Raw genomic sequence first — 21,441 nt, 5'->3', positions numbered from 1 at the left:
TCATGCGTTCATGAACACACACGCATCAGATCTCCGAGAATGAGCCCCTTCTTCCTGTGCAGATACCATCAGCCCTCGCAGGCTGTGGGAAACAGGGCAGACGTTTGGCAGGGAGCTCGTTTATTTAGTCCCTCAAGCAGGCAGAGGGCAGAGAGGCAGGAGCCGGGAGGCTCTGAGGCTCTGCCCCTGGGGACCGGTGCTGGCCTCACCATTCAGGTTGTCCTCACGTTACTACATCAGCAAATGTGTTCGCTCCGTTTCCTCTCCAGGGCTGGTTTCTGCCCCATGTGGATACTCTGTTTGACTCTCAGCCCCAAATGTGGGTGTTGGGGAGGGAGCTCAGGGGTGCTAGAGGAAACTGAGAAAGTATTCCCAATGTGATTGATAACATTTTTAGGCCTTTGCAGAAGAATGGCTATGTCCTTTTAAAACACCCATGGATAGGGCATAGAGAAAATGCAACAGTCAGAAAGGAACGCCTTGAGTCTAACCTGGGAGCAGGCGGAGCACCCTCTGATGGCATCGCTGCCAGCCACCTGCGCCTCGCACACAGTAATGATCATTAATACCTATTTACTGCTCTCTGGCCATAGAAACAGTGACCAAGAGTGAGTTGGAAAATGAGCCAAGAGTGAGTCCAGGCACAGGAACAAGCCAATGTCAAGGGATGTGCCATTGTCACTGAGCCACAGTAGAGATCCAAAACCAGCCCTGCAGCTCAGGTGAGAGTGTTCATGTTTGTAGGAGCCTGCTGAGCACTTGCCTCTAAAACAGTGCTCCTCAAGGTGTGGCCACCAGGCCAGCAGCAGCCTCACCTGGGAGTTTACTGGAAACACAAAGTCTCAGCCCCAGGCCAGACCGAGTGCCTGAGATGCTCCAGGGCAGGGCCCCAGGGATCTGTTTCCAATGACACCCATATGTGAAAACCACCCCTCTACAAGGACACCTCCCATAACCCCCTCCCCACCCCCCATCACCTTCCCCACCACAGCCTGCACCAGGACTGTACTGTCACATGTACACTACACGTGAGAACAGAAGATCCCAAAGTTCAGCCAGCGACCCGAAGCGCTGGACTCCCAGGGCACTGATGCTGCCCATTGGCCTCTCTCTTTACCAACGTTCACTAAAGCTCCTCGGTGGTGAGAAAAGCCAAGCGGCAGAGGTGACTGGACCCTCAGATGTGCTCCCACAGAGACCACGTGGGCCAGACTTTCATATGACCCGGGACAGCCTCTCAGGGACGGATGGAGGAAGGAGGGCTTCGCAAGGTATGCCAAGGCCAGGGAAGAGACAGGTGCCTGCTTGTAGTGAGATCAGTGAAGCTAGCTACGCAGCTAAATCTCCCATAATTGGCACATGAGCTACATAGGATTCGAGGTGTTCAGACACACCAAAGGGGGGGAGAAGCAGCTGGAGGAGAGGAGGCTCTGACGGCTTCCACCCTCTTCCACCAGCAGCGTCTAAATGCCCCCTCCCCTCCACTGGAGCAAAGCTTTTGCACAAAGAAAGAATGGCCAAGACTCGCACCCCACACAGTCTGTGGAAGTTTGCAAGGGCATGAAAACGTGGGCCTTGCTGACTCGGGGGGGAATGGGAACTTGAAACGGACAGAAGAAGTTTTAAAAAGACAGAAGTGGAGAGGAGTGATTGAGGGTAGCGTGAGGTACAGAGCGGGGGCCATGTGGTCACGTCATGCTCATGGCGGGGACATCACATCTGCGCAGTGAGGCTTTCCACTCCTGACACCGGAGCCTGGCTCCAGAGAATGAGTCACCTTAGTCTGGGATGCACAGTGCCAGGATCATTACCGCCGCTGTTTCCCACTATTGTGGCTGCTTGGCTGTGAGGAGTGGGGGAAACGTCTGGCAAGACGGAGCTTTCTGCCTTGGAGTTGCTGGTGGGAAACAGGAGGGGAAGGATGCGGCTCAGGGAGGAAGAGGGAAGCACTCGGCTCAGTTCCAGGCATCTGTGGGCTGGCAGGTGAGGCCAGGAGGCCCGAGTCACAGAAAGTTGGCGTGAGCCCCTGGCGGCAGCAGGTGGGCACGAAGGTTGCTGAGTGGGATGGGGAGGATCACAGCACAGGAGCATTGGTGTCGCATTGGTGTCGGAGGGGCGTGTGGAGCACGCTGGTGCTGTGCGGGTTCTCACACCTGAACGTGCATCAGAGACAGCACGGTGCCCAGAAGCAGCAGAGTGTGGGCAGGAGGGGCCAGAGGGTGGTGTGGAGACTGAGGGGGAGAGGGAGAGAGAGGGAGGGAGGGAGGGAGGGAGGGAGGGAAGGGGGGCCCCCCGGGGAAGAGCAGGGCTTTGGCGGAGCGCCCACCACGATCCGAACCCGGGTGTCCAGGGCATATCAAAAAGGCCCTTGGTGAGCTTGTCAAGGGCAGTTCCACTGCGCTGGTGAAATCTCTGAGCCAGTGTGCAGTGGTCTGAGCTGAGAATGGTAAGTGAAAAAAGCAGGGACAATCTCAGGAAGTTCGACCATAAAAGAGTACAAAAAACAGAACAGTGGCAAGAGGAAGCTGGGGGAAGAGTCGCTCTGTTATTACCGCGGGGAAACGTGCAAACGTACGTAAGCAGACTTGCCTGAGGAAGGGGTTGGAAACAGAAAGAAAAAGAGTTGAAGATGCCTGGGAGAGGGTGGAAGTTTGAAGGAGCAAATGACTGCCCCCAAAAGCGAAAGGGAGGGACCTGGAGCACAGCCCAAGGGGTTGGTCACTCTCAGATGAGAAGAGGGACAGCCCTTCCACAGGGTTCTCTGGGTTCCAAGTGGAAAGGAAGTGGAAATAGGTGGGGGCGGGCAGATGGGAGAACTGAAGGCATTAAAGCACTGTGCGCGTCTGTGACGCGAGGTTGGAACGAGGCCAGAGCAGCAGGTGGGCGGGCCAGAGGTGGGCGGGCCAGAGGCGGGCGGCTCCGGCCCCAGGAGGAGGCGGCTAGTGTGGGCACGGGTGACCGATGTGGACCGGAGGTAAAGGTCTCCAAAGGGGAGGAGGTCAAGGACTGAGGGTGTGGGGACAGGAGGGTGATCATGTGGTGTGGGTGGAAGCAGAGGGGAAAAACTCGGGGTCAGAGCAACAGCCTTAAAGAATGGGGAGCGGGGCTGGAGAGGGTGGATCACAGAAATGACGAAGGGGCCGAGGGGGGCTTGGGCTGGATGGCTGAGCCTCACAAGAGGTGGGGCTCAAGGAGCAGAGGCATGGAAGGGTCCTTAGGAACCCAGGAGAAAGCCCACCCCCTCCCAGCCACTGCCTGGTCCGGGGTGTAAAAGGAGCAGCTCTGCTCAGGGGGCACAAGGAGTGGGCCTCAAGTGCTGCCATTTCCAGCTGAGATGCTGGTGGAGGGAGCAGAGGGGACAGAGGCTGAGGAGGTGGGGGGTGGGGACAAGACCCAGGGCTCAGGGTAGGCTGGGAGGGGCTAGAAGGCACTAGGCAGCTGGAGCAGTGGGTCTGGGAGGAAGCACAGAGTGGCCTGGGGGTGGAGGAGGCAGAGGATCTGGATCTAGGGTTGAGCTTGAGCCATGTCCCTGACCAGGGTGGGTGTCTGGCTGCTGGACTGGCTGGGCACAGGCTGGAACCACAGGGGCCCAGAGGCTTGGCAGGGCTCACTGATGCCCTGCAGGCCCCGAGGCTAGGAAGGAGGCAGGGGCAGAGGGGCCCCACCCTGTGCCCTGAGTTATGCTGGGCATACCCTGAAATGAAGCCCTGGTTGGCCATGTTCTCTTGTTGCCCTGGATGCCCTCTTCCCTCCTTCTGCCTGGATAAGACCCCGCCTCTGAATGCAGGTCCCACCCTCTCGCAAGCATTTCATCCTCATATATAGTTTCGCATATATAGTACTCAAATAAAATTTGTCGGTGTTTTCTAATTATACACCAATCAAAGATGTATCACATATGTCTTATGTGGGTGTTGCTGTATCAATATATTATGCATATTATAAATACATAAAAATAAAAATTAAAAATTATAAGACAGCCCTGGCTGATGTGGCTCAGTTGGTTGGAGCATTGTCCTGTCCACCAAAAGGTGGCGGGTTCAATTCCCAATCAGGGCACATACCTAGGTTGTGGGTTTGATCCTGGTTTGGGCATGTACAGGAGGCAATCCATCGATGTTTGTCTCTCACATCCATGTTTCTCTCTCTCTCTCTCTTTCAAATCAATAAGCATGTTCTCAGGTGAAGTTTAAAAAAATTATGAGACAGAAAATAGCTATAAATAGAAGTGGAGATGTATTCTGCTCATGCCCTCGGGATGGTCCTGTGCCCAGGGTAGGCGTGCTCCCTTTTGAGACTGCTGAGGTGTGTCGTGCGTTGCCGGATATGCTGGTGTCTCATTTTTCCTCCCTGTCTCCTCTGTGAACAAGCATCAGGTCATGTGCACACCAGGTGCTCAGTAAATACTTGTGAAAGGGACAAATAAACAAGTCACCCAAGAATGTTTGCCAATAGAGGCAGCATCCCAGCATGGCCAATGGCTAGGTCTTTGGAATCAGATGGGTTGTAGTTCAAGTTCCAGCTCTGCCCCTCACTGGCCCTACGACCGAGGGCAAGTTCTCAGGCTCCCTGAACCTCAGTTTTCCCCCCACTGAAAGGGGCACAGTGACTGGAGCTCCCACAGGCTGTTGTGAGGATGGAGCACGCAGCACAGGGACTGTGTTCTCAGTGAGGGGACCCCCCAAGGAGCAGCAGCGGGTCAGGTTATCCATGGCAGTGCTCCAAGTTGGACAGGAGAGCTCCAAGTAGAGGAGCCCTCGAATGAGAGTCCAAGGTGAATGTGAACTTCAGCAGAGTTTAAGGCAGGGCTGGACCAAGAGCAGCTTCCCTGACACCCATCCAGCCAAGAGACCAATTTGGTTTCAATTCTGAAAATGCTACTTATGGCCCGGCTGGGTGTGGCTCAGCAGTTGAGCATCGACCTAGGATCCAGGCGATTAGGGTTCGATTTCCGGTCAGGGCACATGCCCGGGTTGCGGGCTAGGCAGCCAATCAATGACTCTCTCATCATTGATGTTTCTATCTCTCTCTCTCTTTCCCTCCATTCCTCTCTCTGAAATCAATAAAGATATGTTTAAAAAAGAGAAAAAAAAAGAAAATGCTACTTATGGAAAATTGTTATGTGACCAAGTGATTTCTTCCTTCTCTTGTTTTATACCACGTTTATAATATTTGCTTCATTATAAAGCAATATTTATCATAAAAATTAGAAAAATATTGAAAAATGAGGTTTTAAAAAACCCTCGTATTCCCATCATGGAAAGATCATCTTTATTAATAGTTTGGCATATTTTCTCATTAAAAAAATTCTATGCATTAGCTTTTTGAAAAATATAGTTACAAATATTTTATGTTTGTGTAATCCATAAATCTGTCCGATTTTTTATTTGACTTCATGACATAAGCGTTTTCGTCATTATTACAGATTCGTCATGAGTATGATTTTTAGTGGCTATGTACACCCCTAGAGCTATTTCTCCGCATGTTTTCAGAGCCCTCTGCAGCCCAGCCGTCTCCCCATGGTGCTGGGCAGTCCTGCCTCTGCGCTTGTGTCCTCAAGGCCTGACCCCAGCAGAAAGGCAGAAGCAGCAACTCCATACGTGTCCCCCAGCACAGGGACAAGGTTTGTGTTCCGAAGACCTGGGTGCCAGGCCACACTCACCTCTCACAGGATGGGTAAGCCCCTGACCTCCTAACCTTAATTTCCCTTCTTTGAAATGAGGGTAATAACAACCAGACCCCCTTGTATGGCAGCTGCGAGGTTCAGGGAGATCCCGGCTATGAGGCCACTCTGGGAATTGCCTGGTGCTGACCCAACCTTGGTTTATTGGATTCTTCGAAACTGTGATGCCAGCAACAGGATGACATCCAGCTCAATAAAACTCGAAACATAAAGAGAACCTATTGGCTCACAGAATTGCGAAGTCCAGGTGCAGAGGCCCCATGGGACCCAGCGCCTGAAGGACTTGGTCACAGGTCTCCGCCCCACATTCCTGCTTCTTCAGTGGCCAAATCCTGGGGCAGATTCTCCCTTGAATGCTCCAGACCCAACCCTGAGGAAGGTGCCCACACTGCTGGCAGCACTGGGAGAGAGCACCCTGTCCTGACTGCTGCAACAAAGGGCTCCTGAGTGACCTGGCTCCATGCCTTCCCATCTTGGTGACATCAGCCGACCTGGCCTCAACACCTAAGAGTGAGGGCATGGTACCCCAAAGGAAGGTCAGGTGCTTTCACCTGCAATGGGACAGACTCAGGGAGGGGCCAACAGCAGATGTCCATTTTATGGACATCTAATACTGGGGCAAAAGGGAGGTTTTCAGAGCAGGTGAAGCCAGGTGCACCTGGGCACTACAGTCTCTGCACATCGGTGTGAGAAAGCTTCTGTCTCCCCAGCCTCAGCCTCCTCTCCTGCTGGCGTCACAGGGAAAGCCTTGAATACTCTCTCTCTGAATCTGAATCTGCACCAGTGGGGCCACGCCCCCAGGTGCTCCCTCCCTGTGACCCATGAACTGGGAGGAGGCCTGACTCCCAGTAACCTCATCAGGTGACTCACTGCACAGTGAACACAACCCAGGGTGTGTTAGGGACCCCAAGCCCAGGGCCCCATAGAAGGTCATAGGCCCCAAAGTTTGCAGCTGAGAAAGCAGAGTTGATGGAACTTCCTGGGTGAGCCAGCAGGGAGGCGCGGGGGGGGGGGGGGGGTGATGACAAAGGGGGAGAACAGAGCTGCAGAATAAATAGGTCATTATCAGAGCAATCATTGGCTGCTGGTCTGGTCTGGGAGCTGGGTAGGTCCCAGCATCCTCCCCCCCAACATTTATTCAATTGGGAAATAAAGTATAGGTGTCATAAACTCATCCCCCCCAGTCCCTCACACCTGAGGTGGGGAGAGGCAGGCCCTGACAGTGGAACCCCTAGTCTGTCTCCTGCCAGTGGCATCCTTCTATCTGTTCCTGTGTTTGCACTTGGTCCCTGCCCTGAAGGCTCACAATCCACTGATATGGGGTCAGTCCAAACAGCGCAGGGAGGGTGTGTGCGCTGCAGGGCAGGCCACCCATTCCCTTTCCCCGAGTGAGAAACAGGCTTTGGAATACCCTTGGGAGCGAGGAGTGGGTGCTGAGAGTGCAAGGGAAAGAAAACAGGGAGCAGTGACCTTTCCAGTAAGTGAGGAGGCCGCAGACATGGGCATATAAAGGGGGGGGGGAGGGGGTGACACACAAGACTGAGGAAAGAGGAGATTCCTTCCAGAAGCAAGGGGGGTGTCAGGTGGGAGTGGGAGCCCAGACCTAGATTCAGGACCAGGGAGAGGGTACAGGGCAGGAAACAGGTGCCCCAGAGTGATTATCAGAGTAATACAGGGTGTGGGGGAACTTTAGAAAACGAAAGAGATGCTCACGCACCTCCCTCCTTAGGGCTCCAGTGAGCGAACCCTGCTATGGGACAAGGTAAGGGAGAGGTGAGGGAGGGAGGGGCACCTCTGAGCAGGAAATGCCAAGAGGGCTTTAAGGAAGCCTGTCTGTGGTATGCGTGTCTGTGGGGTGTGTGTGTGTGTGTCCATGCCGCAGCCATGGACCTGGGCTCCCAGGGAAGAGGACTGTGCACATAGAGGGAAGGCCCTGGGAGGAGGTGGAATTCCAAAGGTACCCCCTGATCCGCAGCTCCATCCCCAACATTAGGGGAGGGTGGGGCTCCAGCTAAGCTTACTTTGGGATGGGTTCAGACTTGGCCCCTGCCTTCTGTGACCCCCATTGCACCCTTTATGCCTTCAACAACCTCTAGCCTGGGATGGCAGGTGACAGTCCTGCTGCCACCCCACCCCTCATTCAGCTTCCTTAGAGGGGGCTTGGATTAACTGTCTCCCAGGCTCTACTAAGCAGAAGCCTTTGGGGAGACGTTCTTATGGAAGAAGCAAGGCCTCCTAAGGAGAAAAGCAGGGAACAGCTGAGAAGGGAACAGGGGACCATGAGGAAGCACTGCTGAATTAGGAGAAAACAATTGTAATAATGCTGACCATTACTGAGGACTTGTGAGTCCAATTTGTTCCTCTCACAGTTCTAAGAGGCAACTGCTGCACAGAGAGGTAAAGCGACTTGCCGTTGATCACACAGCTGGTAACTTAGAGCAGGAAGAGAACAAGAGGATACCCCCCCTTTTGGACCATGAAGTCCAATGCCTTGATTATACAGCTGAGGAATCCAGCTCTCTCCGGGAAGGTGCCTCCAACCTATGGTCCTAGGTGCTGAGTTCCTTCTCCAGAACTAGAGGTGGAAGACTGGGGTTTAGATCAAGGCAGCCACGCCCAGGGCATCCTTGGGTCAGCCCCTAGTTGGCAGTCTGAGCTCCAGGGCTTCTTCTGGGCTACAGGGGACAAGGAAGACTTCAGTGCCTGGGTGGGCTCTGCACCTGGAATAGTCATTCCATTCCCCTGGGGCACTGGTCTCCCCCTACAGGCATCAGGAGGGGTCACTGGTGAGGGAGAAGAGACCAAAGTGGTGAAAATTCAGCATAAGGAACAATTTTTTAATATCACAGGGAAAATTTTCTAGAGGCATTCAGATTACCCTGCTGGCGAAGAACTTTTTGCAAAAAGTTAACTATCGAGTCACTATTTGTTAAATATAGATGTTAGAGATATCTCCAACATTCAATACGGGCGGAGGTTTAAATAACTCCTGGTGGCCCACACAGCCACTAAGAGAGATGGTGATGAGCCACTCTCAACATGTAACAATGCTTATTGTAAAAAAAAAAAAAGTAGGACACAAGTGGTATACTGTGATTTTTCTAAGTAAAAACATGCTTATGGGAAAGAATTAGAAAAAATAGAAAATTTAGCAGCATTTAATAGTGGCATGGAGTAATGAGGGAGCTGAGTATTCTCTCTCCCAGGAGAGTTAAAACACAGTTAAATCATTTTAGAAAGGGTATAATATAAAGATTAACAAAGTTGAAAAACAAGCATTATGGCAAAGAGACAAAGCACTGATTTTCTGTTTACTTGGCAACATCCACATGACGGGATCCAGCAGGTTCCAGGCCCACACATGGCCAAGGACAACAGCTTAGGTGCTCGCTGACTGTGTGTCCCGTGACCCCAGCAGGATCTGGAGGTGGAGGTGAAGCCCCAGCTCTCTAGGAGTGGCAGGTTATCTAGTAGGGTTGGTGACGAGCCAGCACAGGAGGACAGGCTTTGATAAGCACCCTTTGGGATGACCTAAGCTGGGCAGGCAGAGGACAGGGCCAGGCTGGGCTCCTCACCCACAGAAAAGAGGCTGCTGAGAGAGTAGCCGTGGGAGAGGTGCAGGGCCAGGCCTGTTGGGAGTTCTTCGTTTCCTGCCCTCACTCACCAAAGCTGTGAGTGACCCGGAGCTGGAACAGAACAGCCACGCCTTGAATAGTTTTTCCTGGAGGAAAATGGAAATCTCATCCCTGTGTGCCCTGCCCTGTGCCAAGCATTGCAGAAGGGTTGGGGTCCCAGGAGGCAGGATACCCTGGTGCTGCAGCACCCGTCCCCCCCTCACTGCATTTTCTCAGGGCAGGGAGCAGAGTCAGCCTGAAGGTGGGGCCCTGGGTCAAAGTGGAAGAGAGAAAGGTTGATGCTGCAGGCATGGAATGTGCACAGCAGAAAAGAGCAGGATTGAGAGTGGATTCAGAGCTGGATCCTGGAGGGCCCCAGGGGCCAGTGCTAAGACCCTCATTTAGGCGGAGTTCTCCAGGCCCAGGTTCCCAGGGGGCAGGGGTGGGCACCAAGGTGGACCTCAGACCCCTGAAGGGTCATCCTGTGGGTGGGGGTAGGACTTGGCCTGCCTGAGGCTGCGGCTCAGGCTGTGAATCAGGAGCCTCAGACCCTGAGACTCTGCACCTGGCTTCATAGGGCTTTGAATCCTGGCTCTGCACCTTACTACTTATGTGGCCTTGAGCAAGTTATTTTACCTCTGTGTGCCTCAGTTTCTCCAAATAGAAAATGGCACTAATAAAAGTAACCCACTTTCATTGGGTTGTTTTGAGGATTAAATGAACCAACATTGCACCAGTCCCAGGCACAGGCTGTCAACATTGTGTGTTTGTAAACATAAACTAGTGGCTAGGGCAGCCCACAAGGAGAGCAGACTGCCCCACCAGTGTCAGCGACAAAGCGGTGGAGCACTTGGCTGCACAGGTGCCCTCTACCTGGCAGCAGTAACAGTCACTGTGGACCCCCCCCATACCTGTTGGTGACATTCAAGTATTCAAATTGCCAAAGGACCTTCATCAGCTACTGCAGGAGTGGAGAGTGTGACCCATGGACTGATAAATACATCCAGGGGCCCGTGACCAGCCACTAGCGGGGACAAGGCTGATAAAGAGAGTCAGAAGGAATGGACTTGGGAACCCAGGCAATGGGGGAATTGACAGAGACAACAAAGGCCTGGATGCCTCAGGACAATAAGGCCTTCCCCAGTCACTGGGTCTTTCTGGAATTCATTTCAGCTCAGTTCCATTTAGTAAAAATTTGAAGCAATAGGATATGCTGGGCCAAACGACAGACACAAAGAGAATTAACACAGAACCCTGGCCCCCAAGGAGCTCACAGCTGAGTTGAAGGAGAGAGAAAGGGTACTTACTACAGTCAATACCGCCAACCACCATGGCAACCGAAGCCGCCAGCACTGAGAACTCACTACAGTCCTGGGACGTGGACAGTAATACCTTCACCTTAAAGAGAAGGCACTGAGGATCTGAGAGGTTAAGCAAGTCATCTAAGGTAACACAGCTGATGTGAAGGGCGGTCAGCATCTATGTCTGACTATAAGGTCTGTGCACTTAGCCACCACACGTATTGTCTCCTCTGTGACCTGAGATAATAAAGGCAGGAACAGTGTGCTAGGGACGAGCCGTCAGCCTGTTTATTCATCCATAAAATGGGGATAATGACCTCCAGTTTCCTGAGTGACAAGGGCTCACATGTGTAACAGGTCCGTACCACTGCAAGACATGTTTCTACTCTTGTTAAGGGGGCCCCAAAGAGGTAGTAACAGGAGCTGCTCTTGAAGGGTAGAAGCCAAGCAAGCACTCTGAGGCAGGCAGTACAGGCCGGGAACAGCATGAGCAGAAGCCCGGAGGAGTGAATGTGCCACTGGTCCAGAATGAGACCTGAGAAAGCTGGAGACGGTTTGGCAGAGAGGAGAGCCGAAGTTGCTCAGCTCCTCCCTCGCTTTCTCCTTCCCCTCTGCAGCCTCCGAAAGCTGCTGATGGCTTCTGGGTGTACTTCCTCCTTTCTGGTTCTTCCCTAACCCCCATAATCTGGCCTCTGCACTCATCACCCTCTGGAAACACTCTTGCCATGGTCCTCAAAGCCAGCCTGTTGCCGGCCCAATGGTCATCCTCACGTCTCATCTTCCCTCCTCAGCAACCTAGAGGTTCTCCTTCTCTTTGAAACACCGCCCCTTGGCCGCTGTACTTCTCTCCACAGTGGACTCTTCCCTGTCTCCTTTGCTGGCTTCATGGCCTGTGCCACCCCTGGATGTTGCTGTGGCTGGTCCTGGATCTACTTCTTGTCAACACATGCTCACTGGGAGACTCATCCTTGCTCGAGGCTTACCCACTGCCTCTGTGTGGGATGTCCAACTTTCTTTCTCTAGCCCAGTGTCCACCTGAGCCCTTGACCCACATACACACCTGCCTGCTGGGGATCTTGACCTGCATGTACTCCAGGCAATCTGAACTCAAAATAAGCCCAGCATTTCCTTTGAAGATGATGATGGTCCTGATAGCAGGAGGAGGGCAAGGTTAATAGAGCAGGATGGATTGAGGGTTGGAGAAGTTGCCCCTGCCTAAGATTCGATCAGAGGACCTTGGCAAGGCTTCAGGGTTTGAGGAAGAATCTCCAGCCGTGGCAACCTGTGACCTTGGCCTTCTCTGTTCTCCGCTTGGTTTCACTTGTGAAATGAGGGTGCTGGAATAGACTTTTCCAAGGGCATAGTGCTCCAGTCTGGGCCTTGGAGTCAGACAAAGTTGGGTTCAGGTTCCAGCTCCATCATTTAGTAGCTGTGTGTCTTTCATTTTTTTTTTTTTTTTTAATTGACCTCTCTCTAGCATTGTCGCCTATAAAATCCAGACTATAATAGTGTCTATAACTCTTGGGCTAATGCTGGAGTTCTGTGGAATTGCACATGTGGGTGTCCAGCAGAATGCCTGACACAATCCACCATGGGTTGTTGGCCCAGCTACCCCCTCTCCCCATCTTCCATGTAGTATTCCAAGCCAATCCAGCCGAGCTGACACTTCACAGCCCAGTGCCCGGCATGCTTTGAGTGCTCTGTGGTGGCAGTCGTCCTTGTGTCCCAAATTCTCTAAGAGGGCAGACTGGTGACCTGGAGTTTCATGCCTGCTCTGGCTCTGGAACTGGTGCAGGGCTCAGGAAAGCCTCTCCAGATGCCTTGCTCTCTGTGGGTGGGCGAAGTGGCCACAGTCCATCCACTGTCCAATAACTTTTCCTTCAGCACCGCATGCTGTTGTGTCCTGGGTCCTTGGACCACAGGACACAACAGCATGGTAGATAGGAGACAGGAGAAGCCCTAGGACACCAGACAGCCCAGGCCAGGCCAAGAAAGGCATCAGGCCTTGGTTAGAAACAAAAAAACCTATGTGATCCATCTGTCTTGTGGCCTTTGTTGTAGCCAGAGCTTCCTGGGTATTGATGGTGGGCTCATGCTTTTTCTGAGAGTAGGGTGGGCTTGCCAGGATTGGCTCTGCAGGGGACTACCCGAATTAGGGAGCTGGAAAAATACCTCCAGAAATGGATTCCTTACTGCAGCTGCTTTTAATAGAACTTTCTTATTTTTCTCTTGAAAAGCCTCACCTTTCTCTTGGCTGCAATGGGAACCCTAGTGGAAAAAAATCTTGCAGAAAAATAAAGCAGTTCTTCTATTCCAGCCCCGGGAAGGAGGTTAGTGGGGTGCATCTGTTTGCCCAGCCACCCCCTCTCCCCATCCTCCCCTCAGTACTCCAGGCCAACCCAGCCGAGCTGACACTTGACAGCGTCTGCAGTTTACCTTGGCTCAGGTCCAGAGAGTTGGGCCCAGCCCGGGCGGCCCCCACCTCTCCACCTTGTTACCAGCCCCCCTCTCCAGCGCAAAGAACAGTTTAAACATAAATCAGTCCTTGACACAAACAGAACCTCAGCGAGTCTCAGAGCTATCACCGGAACTGAGTGTCCAGGTTTTCTTTGGCGAGTGCAAACAAGCAGAGACTGGCTCAGTAAATCTCCCGGAGCGCGGGGGCTCCCCTCTCCTCCAGAAACCCCAGCTCTCCTCCAACAGCCCTGGCTCCCTTTGGCCCCTCCAGAGCCCCTAGGTCCTTCTCCTGCCTCCTCCTGCGCCAGTAGCCCTACGGACCCCTTCCCTGATCCTCTTCAATATCCCGCCAGCGGGTTCCTGCTGCACCACCCCTGGCCCCCCAGCCTCCCAACCCCCCAACCCCCAAGCCCCGGCGCCCCCACCCTCCTGCAGCCTTTGGGCCCCCTCCAGCAGCCACCTCCCTTCCCCCGGGCCCGCCACGCCGCCACCCCCTCCAGGCCGGCGGCACCTCACCTAGAGGCGTTCAAGGCTCCCGGGTCCAAGCCCAACTCCAGGAGCAGAGACTCATCCCGGCCGGGGACCAGGTCGAGCGCGACAGGCCGCCGCGTCACACCTGTCCGTGGGGGCGGCGGGGGAGGGGGGCCGGGGCTCGCAGCGCCGGTGCCTTTGAGTTGAAGAGGAAGGAGGGAGGGCGCGTTTCATCATCGGCGGCGCCGGCGGCGGCCACTTATAAAACTTCTGGGCGCGCACTCTCCCGATCAGTCCCCGCGCCGCGCGCCGCCTCTGGCCACCGCCGCACCGGCCCGCCGCCCGGCCCTCGCTATACCGGCCTCCCGCCCACGGCCCCGCCGCCGCCCTGACCCGGCCGGAGGGGACGCCGCCCAGCGCCGCTGCTGTCCTTCGGCCCGTGCCCGCCCCGTCGTTCGCCCGCCACCATGGGGCTCCTGCCCAAGCCCGGCGCGCGACAAGGCAGCGGCGCCTCCTCGGGCTCAGCCCGCCGCTGTCCCGGCTCTATCTTCAGCAACATTAAGGTGAGCGGAGAACCCAGGGCCGCCCGGGCCCGAGCCACGCCGGGTGCGTCTCTTTCGCGGAGCCCGGGAGGCACTGGATGCGCCCGGGCTCCCTGCGCCGCCGAAGGTGCCGCGCTCCGGGGCGCATCCCGCGGACCTGGCGCGGCGGGCGGGGGGACGCCTGGACGGGCGGACGCGTGCTGGGTGTGTGCGCGGTGTGTGCGCGGTGTGTGCGTGGTGTGTGTGCGTGGTGTGTGGGTGGTGTGTGTGCGTGGTGTGTGTGTGTGTGTGTGTGTGTGTGCGCGCGTGGTGTGTGTGTGTGTGTGTGTGTGTGCGCGTGCGTGCGCGCGCGCGCGCGCTCGCTCACACGCCCTCATCAGTGTAAGAAACAGGACAAGGAAAGGACCTGCTTATCGGGACAACTCTCTTCGGATAGTCCTGGCACTGGCTCAGGGAGTGTTCTGTTCTTTGGGGAAAAACAAACCGCAAACAAACAAACATCCCCCGGGCACTTTTTCGATCTCCTGCAGGCAGTTACTTCCTTAAAGAGGTGCGCTTGGAGGTCTCCGGGCCTCGCCTCCTGCAGGGGAAAGCTGTGGTCCCTCTGCCGTGGAGATGAAAGACCAACTCCTCTGTGGCGGGTGGCATAAGGGATGCTCTCCTGCCCCAGGCTTTCCTCCTCCCCAAGAGCAGCAGCGTGGAGGCTCTGCTGCCTCCCGCCTGCAAGTTCAGGATTCCCCAGGCAGGGCTCTCAGTCCCCTGCACAGCGGCCAGCTTTCCAGGTCTGGATCTGGCCCCAGGACAGCAGCCGGTTCTCACCGTCTGTTAGGTCAGGGCTAGACAAGTTCTGGGGAGTGGGTGAGGAGGAGATGGGGTGGAGGCAGCTGCATGGTGAGGACACTTTCTTCTCAGGGCGTCAGGAAGACTTCCCACTCCCTCGCATGTCTAGGAGGACCCGGAATGGTTGAAACCACACTCAGGCTTTTTTGCCCCTTCTGGCCAGTCAAGGCAACTGAGAATGCATTTCCTGAGGGGGCAAAGCTGGAGATGTGGGAGGCTGCAGAGCCCACATCCTGGGTCCTTGGGGTAAGGGTGGGGATTATGGTGCAGAGCAGTTGTTTCAGACAACCATACCATCACATGGGGCACGCTAAAGCCTCGAATGGTGCAACTAAGGGGAACCCAGATATACGTGTCCAACAGAAAAGGGTCTGGAGGTCACAGTGGATCTCATCTATACACTCATATTGTTGGCCATGGATCTGGATTCTCACTCCTGCTTCTGCTTCCTCCCCACACCACAATATATAAAGGCTGAGTTGATGCCACAGTTGAATATAAACAAGACACAGACATTTTGAGATAATTTAAGATAATCCTCAAATCTCCTCATTTTGGGCTAGACCTGGAAGAGAAAGAACACTGTGCAGTTTGGGTCCCACCACTGAAAAGAGTCTTGGAGAAGTTTCAACAGAGAATGGTGAAAATTTTTGTGTTTATAACTTAGGAGTTGGGAGGAAATGGTGGGGGAAATGGCTGGGTGGTCTGAAAAGAGGGTCTCAGGAGGGAGCCAGGGTGGGGGCAGCTTCCGATACCTTCACCAAGAAGGGCAGGAAGGATGACAACCCAGAACAGATCTTTGGCAGTGAAGGTAACCCCAAATGAGACTGATCCACTTAGACCCTCCCCAAGTCCCTAAAATAAATGCTTGCATGGCCACAGTTTCTTTGAAGATCTGTAAAAATAAGACAATTTATCACGTGCTCATGATTGAGCCACACGTGCCTGAGACCGGGGCCCAGGCCAGTTGGCCTCTTAAAGTCTCATACCAGTTGAGAGTTTTTCTTAGCTCTAAAAACCAGATTTTCTTAATTATTGCCTCCGTTGATCCATAGTAATTCTTAGAGTTTGGCGAGACTTCCAGTTGGCTTCACGTGCCAGCCTGAAACCAGGTACAAAGTTGGATATCTCCAGGCAAATATGGGGTCTGAAATTTTATTAAACTTACTTCAGCCTTTTCTTCCAGGGGATGTTACTGGCCATCTGGGGGCTTTGCTATTTGATTGTAGATTTCCTCTTCGCGATGAGAGGTTGGGTGGCTGCCCTACACCCTCCTAGAGGGGTATGGACTGCACATGTCTTGTGATATGTGTGACATGGAGGGGGAACAGGAGACACCCAACTTGAGAACCCAGACTTTTTCTAGGTTCCTTGTTGCTGGGACAGATTAACCAGTTGACTTTATGACATTCCTGCAAAACCCCACATACCATATGGTTTAGAGAAGGGATGAAACCAGGGGACTCAGATCCAAGTCCTAGTCTATCCTTTTACTGACTAGGTGACACAGGGAAGCATTTCTCACCTGGCCTGGGCCTCAGAGTCCTTACATGAAAACACTGGGTAGTATGAACAATTCCTACCTCATGGGGCTCGGTAGGAGGATGTGGGATGAGACATAGGGGGAGGTTTTGTGAACCACGCTGGGCTCTCTGGGATTGGTATCAATGTGAGGCTAGTTCTTGCCTCAATGAACAGGACTGTGCATTCGAACATCATTCAGGACCTAGTGTTCCACTAATTATAGTTAACAATTAAGAAAAACTATGGTTAATAATAACAATGTCCAACATAAGAGTAGTGGCTAACAGTAATGGAGCTGTCTGAATATACCAGGAACTATGCAAGTATTCGACCCATACTTAATCTTCATTATAACACTCTCAAGTGGATACTATTACTGTCCCCATTAATAATGAGGAAAACTAGGCTTAGTGAGGCTGGTCCCTTGTGCGTGGAGGCAAAGCCAGAAAGTGGGGAATATAGAGGAACCAGGTATGAGACTGCAGAGTCGGAGACCCCAAGGGCTGTGCATCCTGGGCCCTCACCGTCACACAGTGCTGCTCAATTCTGGGTGAGCAGGTGGGGATACCATGGGTGGACTTATTCCCAGTGGTCAGGGCTTTCACCAGGCCCCGGTGGCCCACACGCTCCAGCTGTGACCAGAGGTTGCCGAGGCGGCTACAGCATGGTTGCCCCCAGTCCCCGACAGGCTCGTACCTCTCACTCTTCACAACTCTCATCTAAAGAGCCAGGAAACTCTCACTCTAGCGGTGAGGTTTTTTCTCCCTCCTTCTGCAGGAGCAAATACAATGGCATTTAATCTAGAGACAGTCCCTATTGCTTCTGGCTTACAGGACTCTTAAGGAGTAGAGGACCCGCGGACCCAGTCATTGTTAGAGGGAGCAGTTTGGCATCCGGAACTCTAAAACTCTAAATTAAAAACAGGTTCATTCAACAATTATGGGGGCGGGGGTGGGGGAAGTAGGAGGGAGCCTTTGTGGCTAACCGATCCTGGCAATCTCACAGAGATCTGTTTCTTCTTAAAATGAAACTTCTGGGGCCAAACTGAGGTTATCTTATAAAAGGAGTGGCCAATTGGTGCCTGCTGCCCAAATTTCAGGCGCTTACGCACCCAGAGCCCCAGTGTAGTGAAACAATGTATATCCAGTGAGTGGGGGTGTCCCATGGGGGTGGAGTGCTGGGAAAGAGCAGTGGGAAGAAAGGGATAGACAAATCTGGCCTGAGTGGCCCCAGGGACCTCTGACCTGAGAGGGAGGCCCCAAAATAAGGGAGAAGTACTGTGCTGGCCTGTATCCATAGCTTCCTGAGGTCCCTGAGACCCTCCCTGGGCTTAACTTCTCAGTTTCCAGAGGAAAGTGCAATATCCCAGCAACCTGTAATTTGTGCTCAGAAACATAGCCTCAATAGCATGCCCGGGACCAAAAATTCCTTAACTGACCCCATGGGTTCAAACGAGCCCTCTCCTCCTCAGGAGTGGTGTTTCTCTGTCTCCAGGTCAGCTTTTCTTCTGTTTTCCTGGAATGTGGCCCAGCCTTTCCCAACTGGAGGGGTTGGGCAGGAAGAACAATGGGAATGGGAATGGGTGGGGTGGGGTCGCAGGTCGCTCAGACCCTTTCCTCCTGTCACCGTGCTCCAAACCTTTCTTTGCTTTCATGCTCTCTCTCGGTGATGAATTTGTGACCTGTGCTGCCACAGAACAAATGGAAAAGCAATTTGGGCCTATAACACAGGCAGCTCATCTCATCTCTCTGACCATCCCCTTTGTCTGTGACGGGGACTGCTTTTCATTCCACTCTGGGGCGCCCAGATGTTGGGATGGGAGCGTGGCTTTCCTTCCCCTTCTCCTGCTCTGCTGTGGAATAGGTCATGGCCCACGCAGAGGACGGTGGGTGGCCCCCCAGTCCAGGGGTCACCCCTCTTTGTTCTTCCTCTTCACACCCCTGCTTGATATTATCCTGTCCCGTGGTTTTAAGTACCTCCTGTCCTTATTTCATCTCCCTTTCTGCCTGTGGAAACACCGGTCTGCAGAGAGCTCTAGTTATGTGCCAAAGCCCAAGAGATGGTAATGGTGGAGCTGAGTAGCCAGGGGAGCGTCTGGGCCAATGGGTCCGTCGCAGGACCTTGTGTGGGGTGGGGATCCTTTGTCTCTCATTCTACTTTGTAAGTTCATCGGCGAGTCCTTGGGCATTGCACTCTCAGTTTCTGCTGAGGAAGGATGTGAAGGAATAGCTATGTGAAGTTACACCTGTCTGTACCCCACAGGCCCTGCAGAGGTGGTCGTCACTACAACACTTGGTCCCCTTATGAGGGCCCATGGGAGAAAGCTGGGTTCTTAGTTCCAGACAAAGCTTGATTTATTTTTGAGTTTTTGAAAAACTTATTTTGTAACAATTACAGATTCATAGGAAAAATAGTACTGAGAGGTCCTGTGTACCTTTCCCCCAGTCTCTCCCAATGGTTCCATCTTACAAAATTACGGTATAATGCCCAAAGCAGGAAATAGACTTTTCTATAAAGTATATGTAGAGTTTCATGCCATTTCATCAAATATATAGATTCACGGAATCACCACCCCACCATTTCAAGACACAACTGTTCCATCACCACAGAGATCTCCTTTATAGTCACACCCATCCCCTTTAGACTACCATCCCTAACACCAATCTGTTCTCCATGGCTACAATTTTGTCATTTGGAGAATGTTAGAAAAGTGGAATCATACAATGTGTGACCTTTTGAAATTGGCTCTTTTCATTCAGCACAAGGCCCTTGAAATCCATCCAGGTTGTTGTGTATCAGCCTTTTTACTGCTGAGTAGTATTCCGTGGCATGGATGTACCGAGATTTGTCTAATCACCTATTGAAGGACATTTGGGTTGTTTCTAGTTTGGGGGCTATTACAAATAAAGCTGCTATGGACAGTAAGTCGTGTACAGGTTTTTGTGTGGACATAAATTTTCATTTCTTTGGTGTAAATGTCCAGAGTGTATTTGCTGGGTCTTACGTAGTTGCTATTGATTTTTTTTTAAAGAAACTGTTAAACAGTTTCCAAAGTAGCTTACCATTTTACTTTTACTTTTTCAGCATTGTGTGGTTCTCTAAATTCTTGCCAGCATTTGGTGGTGTCCCTGCTTTTTATTTTAGCTTTTCTAATAGGTGTGTAGTAACATCTCATCATGGTCTTAATTTGCATTTCCCTAATGGCTGGTGATGTTGAACATCTCTTCATGTATTTATCTGCCATGCACATATCCTCTTCACTGAAATGTCTGCCCATATTATTCTGTTCACTTTCTAATTGGATTTTTTTTACTATTGTTTTGAGAGTTCTTTATATTTACAAGATACAAGTCCTTTGTTGGGTATGTGGTTTGCAAATACTTCCTCCCAGTCAGTAACTTTTCTTCCTCTTAAGAAGGGTTTTCACAGAGGAAAATTTTTGATGTTGATGAAGTCTTATTTATTTTTAAAAATATTCTGGATCCTGCTTTTGGTGTGATGTGTAAGAACTCTTCACCAAACCCTAGTCCCTGAAGGTTTTCACCTAAAAGTTTCTAATTTTGCATTTAAATCTATGATTCACTTTGAGTTAATTTTTGTAGAAGTGTGAGGTTTAGGTCAAGGTTAATTTTTTTCCCCTCTATAGTTATCTAGTTATTCTGCACTATTTGTTGCAAAGATTAACCTTTCGATATTGAGTTGCCTCGTAACTTTGTTGAAAATCAGTTGGCCTTGCTTATGTGGGTCTGTTCTAGGTTTTTTATTCTGTTTCGCTGATGTATGTGTGTATCTCTGCCAATACCACACTGTCTGCCTTGATTACTGTAGCTATATAGCAAGCCTTGAAATCAGGTAAAAGCTTGAGTTTTATTCTACAATGGTATGTGTTTATTTTATGAATGCCAAATTTTATAACCCATTCCGTTTCCCTACTACTTTGCCTTTTAGGAAGATTTAAGGGCAGATTTAAAGCTCATTTTTAGTAACTGGATGGGATTTTACACACATATGTGCTCCAGCTTTTCTTCTGACCTTTTCCCTTGAACTTGATTTTTAAGTCTATGTTCCTAAACTTTTCTACGACAGCCCTGCGAGGGGAGGTATCAGCATCTCCATTTCACATTTGAGGAAATCAAGGCTTTTCCAAGACCACATATCCAGTAAATGGCAAAGCAGGAATTCCCACTGAGTATCTTATCACTTCCCAGATCTCTTCTTCCCAGGGCCACAGAATGCCTCTTAGTTCAGCAATCTCTAGTATGCGAACATCTGGTCCTGAGCTCAGTGATCTCTGATGTCCTTTCAAGTTCTCAGATTCTCATCTCATTGCTGTTCCGTTGCTGATTGAGATGAGACTAGGAGCAGGGCCAGTTGGGTCTGGGCTTAGCTGGGAGACCTGCCTGCTACGAAACCTTTGCTGAATGGTTGATCAATGCCCAGCTTTCGCTCTCGACTTAAGGACCTTAATTCCCTGGGTGTATCTGACTCTTTGGGGTGGATTAAATTTGATCAAGGGTGGGGAATGAAACCAAGGCAGGGCACCTCAGACTCCACTGCGGGGTTGAAAAATGGAATGATACTAGCCAGTGGGCAGCCCTCTTTCTGAGCTGAGCTGTCTTCCTGGCCTCTTCACTCTGTTGAATGGAAATGTTAAGGATGCCCAGGGGGAACTGCTGGAGGTTCTGACACAGCTGGGAGGCACTACTAGCCCAGGATTTGTGACCTTTGGGACACTCAGTCTGGTCAGCATTGGCACTGAACCCCACAGGGCTGTCCCCCTGCCTCAGAAATGTGAACAAACTGACCCTTTCTTAGAGATTTAGTGTGCACCCGAGTCCTGTAGGAACCTGGGAGTCTCAAGACAAGTCTCATTTTGTTTACCCAAACATCAATAATACTCATTTATGTTCTGAACAGTGTTCCATCCGACACCCTTGGGAGGTGTGGGCAGAGCGCACAGCCTCGGTGAAAATGCGGATGTCACGGGAAGGCTGCAGTAGGCCAGTGCT

The 21,441-nt window shown here is 52.1% G+C and overlaps 1 protein-coding gene across 1 annotated transcript in view; it reads left to right on the top strand.

Annotated features, from left to right (window-relative positions):
- Positions 1-13,947: 13,947 nt before the first annotated feature.
- Positions 13,948-21,441, top strand: part of SLCO2A1 (solute carrier organic anion transporter family member 2A1) — a 66,699-nt gene continuing 59,205 nt past the window's right edge. The window contains exon 1 of the mRNA XM_016224396.2: positions 13,948-14,089. Within this exon, the coding sequence (XP_016079882.2) occupies positions 13,994-14,089 (96 nt within the window). The 5' untranslated portion in view covers positions 13,948-13,993. The remainder of the gene's footprint in view (positions 14,090-21,441) is intronic.

The sequence above is a fragment of the Miniopterus natalensis genome, chromosome 15 (genome assembly GCF_054644295.1).
Source record: "Miniopterus natalensis isolate mMinNat1 chromosome 15, mMinNat1.hap1, whole genome shotgun sequence".
NCBI classification, from domain to species: domain Eukaryota; kingdom Metazoa; phylum Chordata; class Mammalia; order Chiroptera; family Miniopteridae; genus Miniopterus; species Miniopterus natalensis.
The sequence above is the reverse complement of the archived record's forward strand: the minus strand, read 5'-3'. Positions and strand labels throughout refer to the sequence as shown.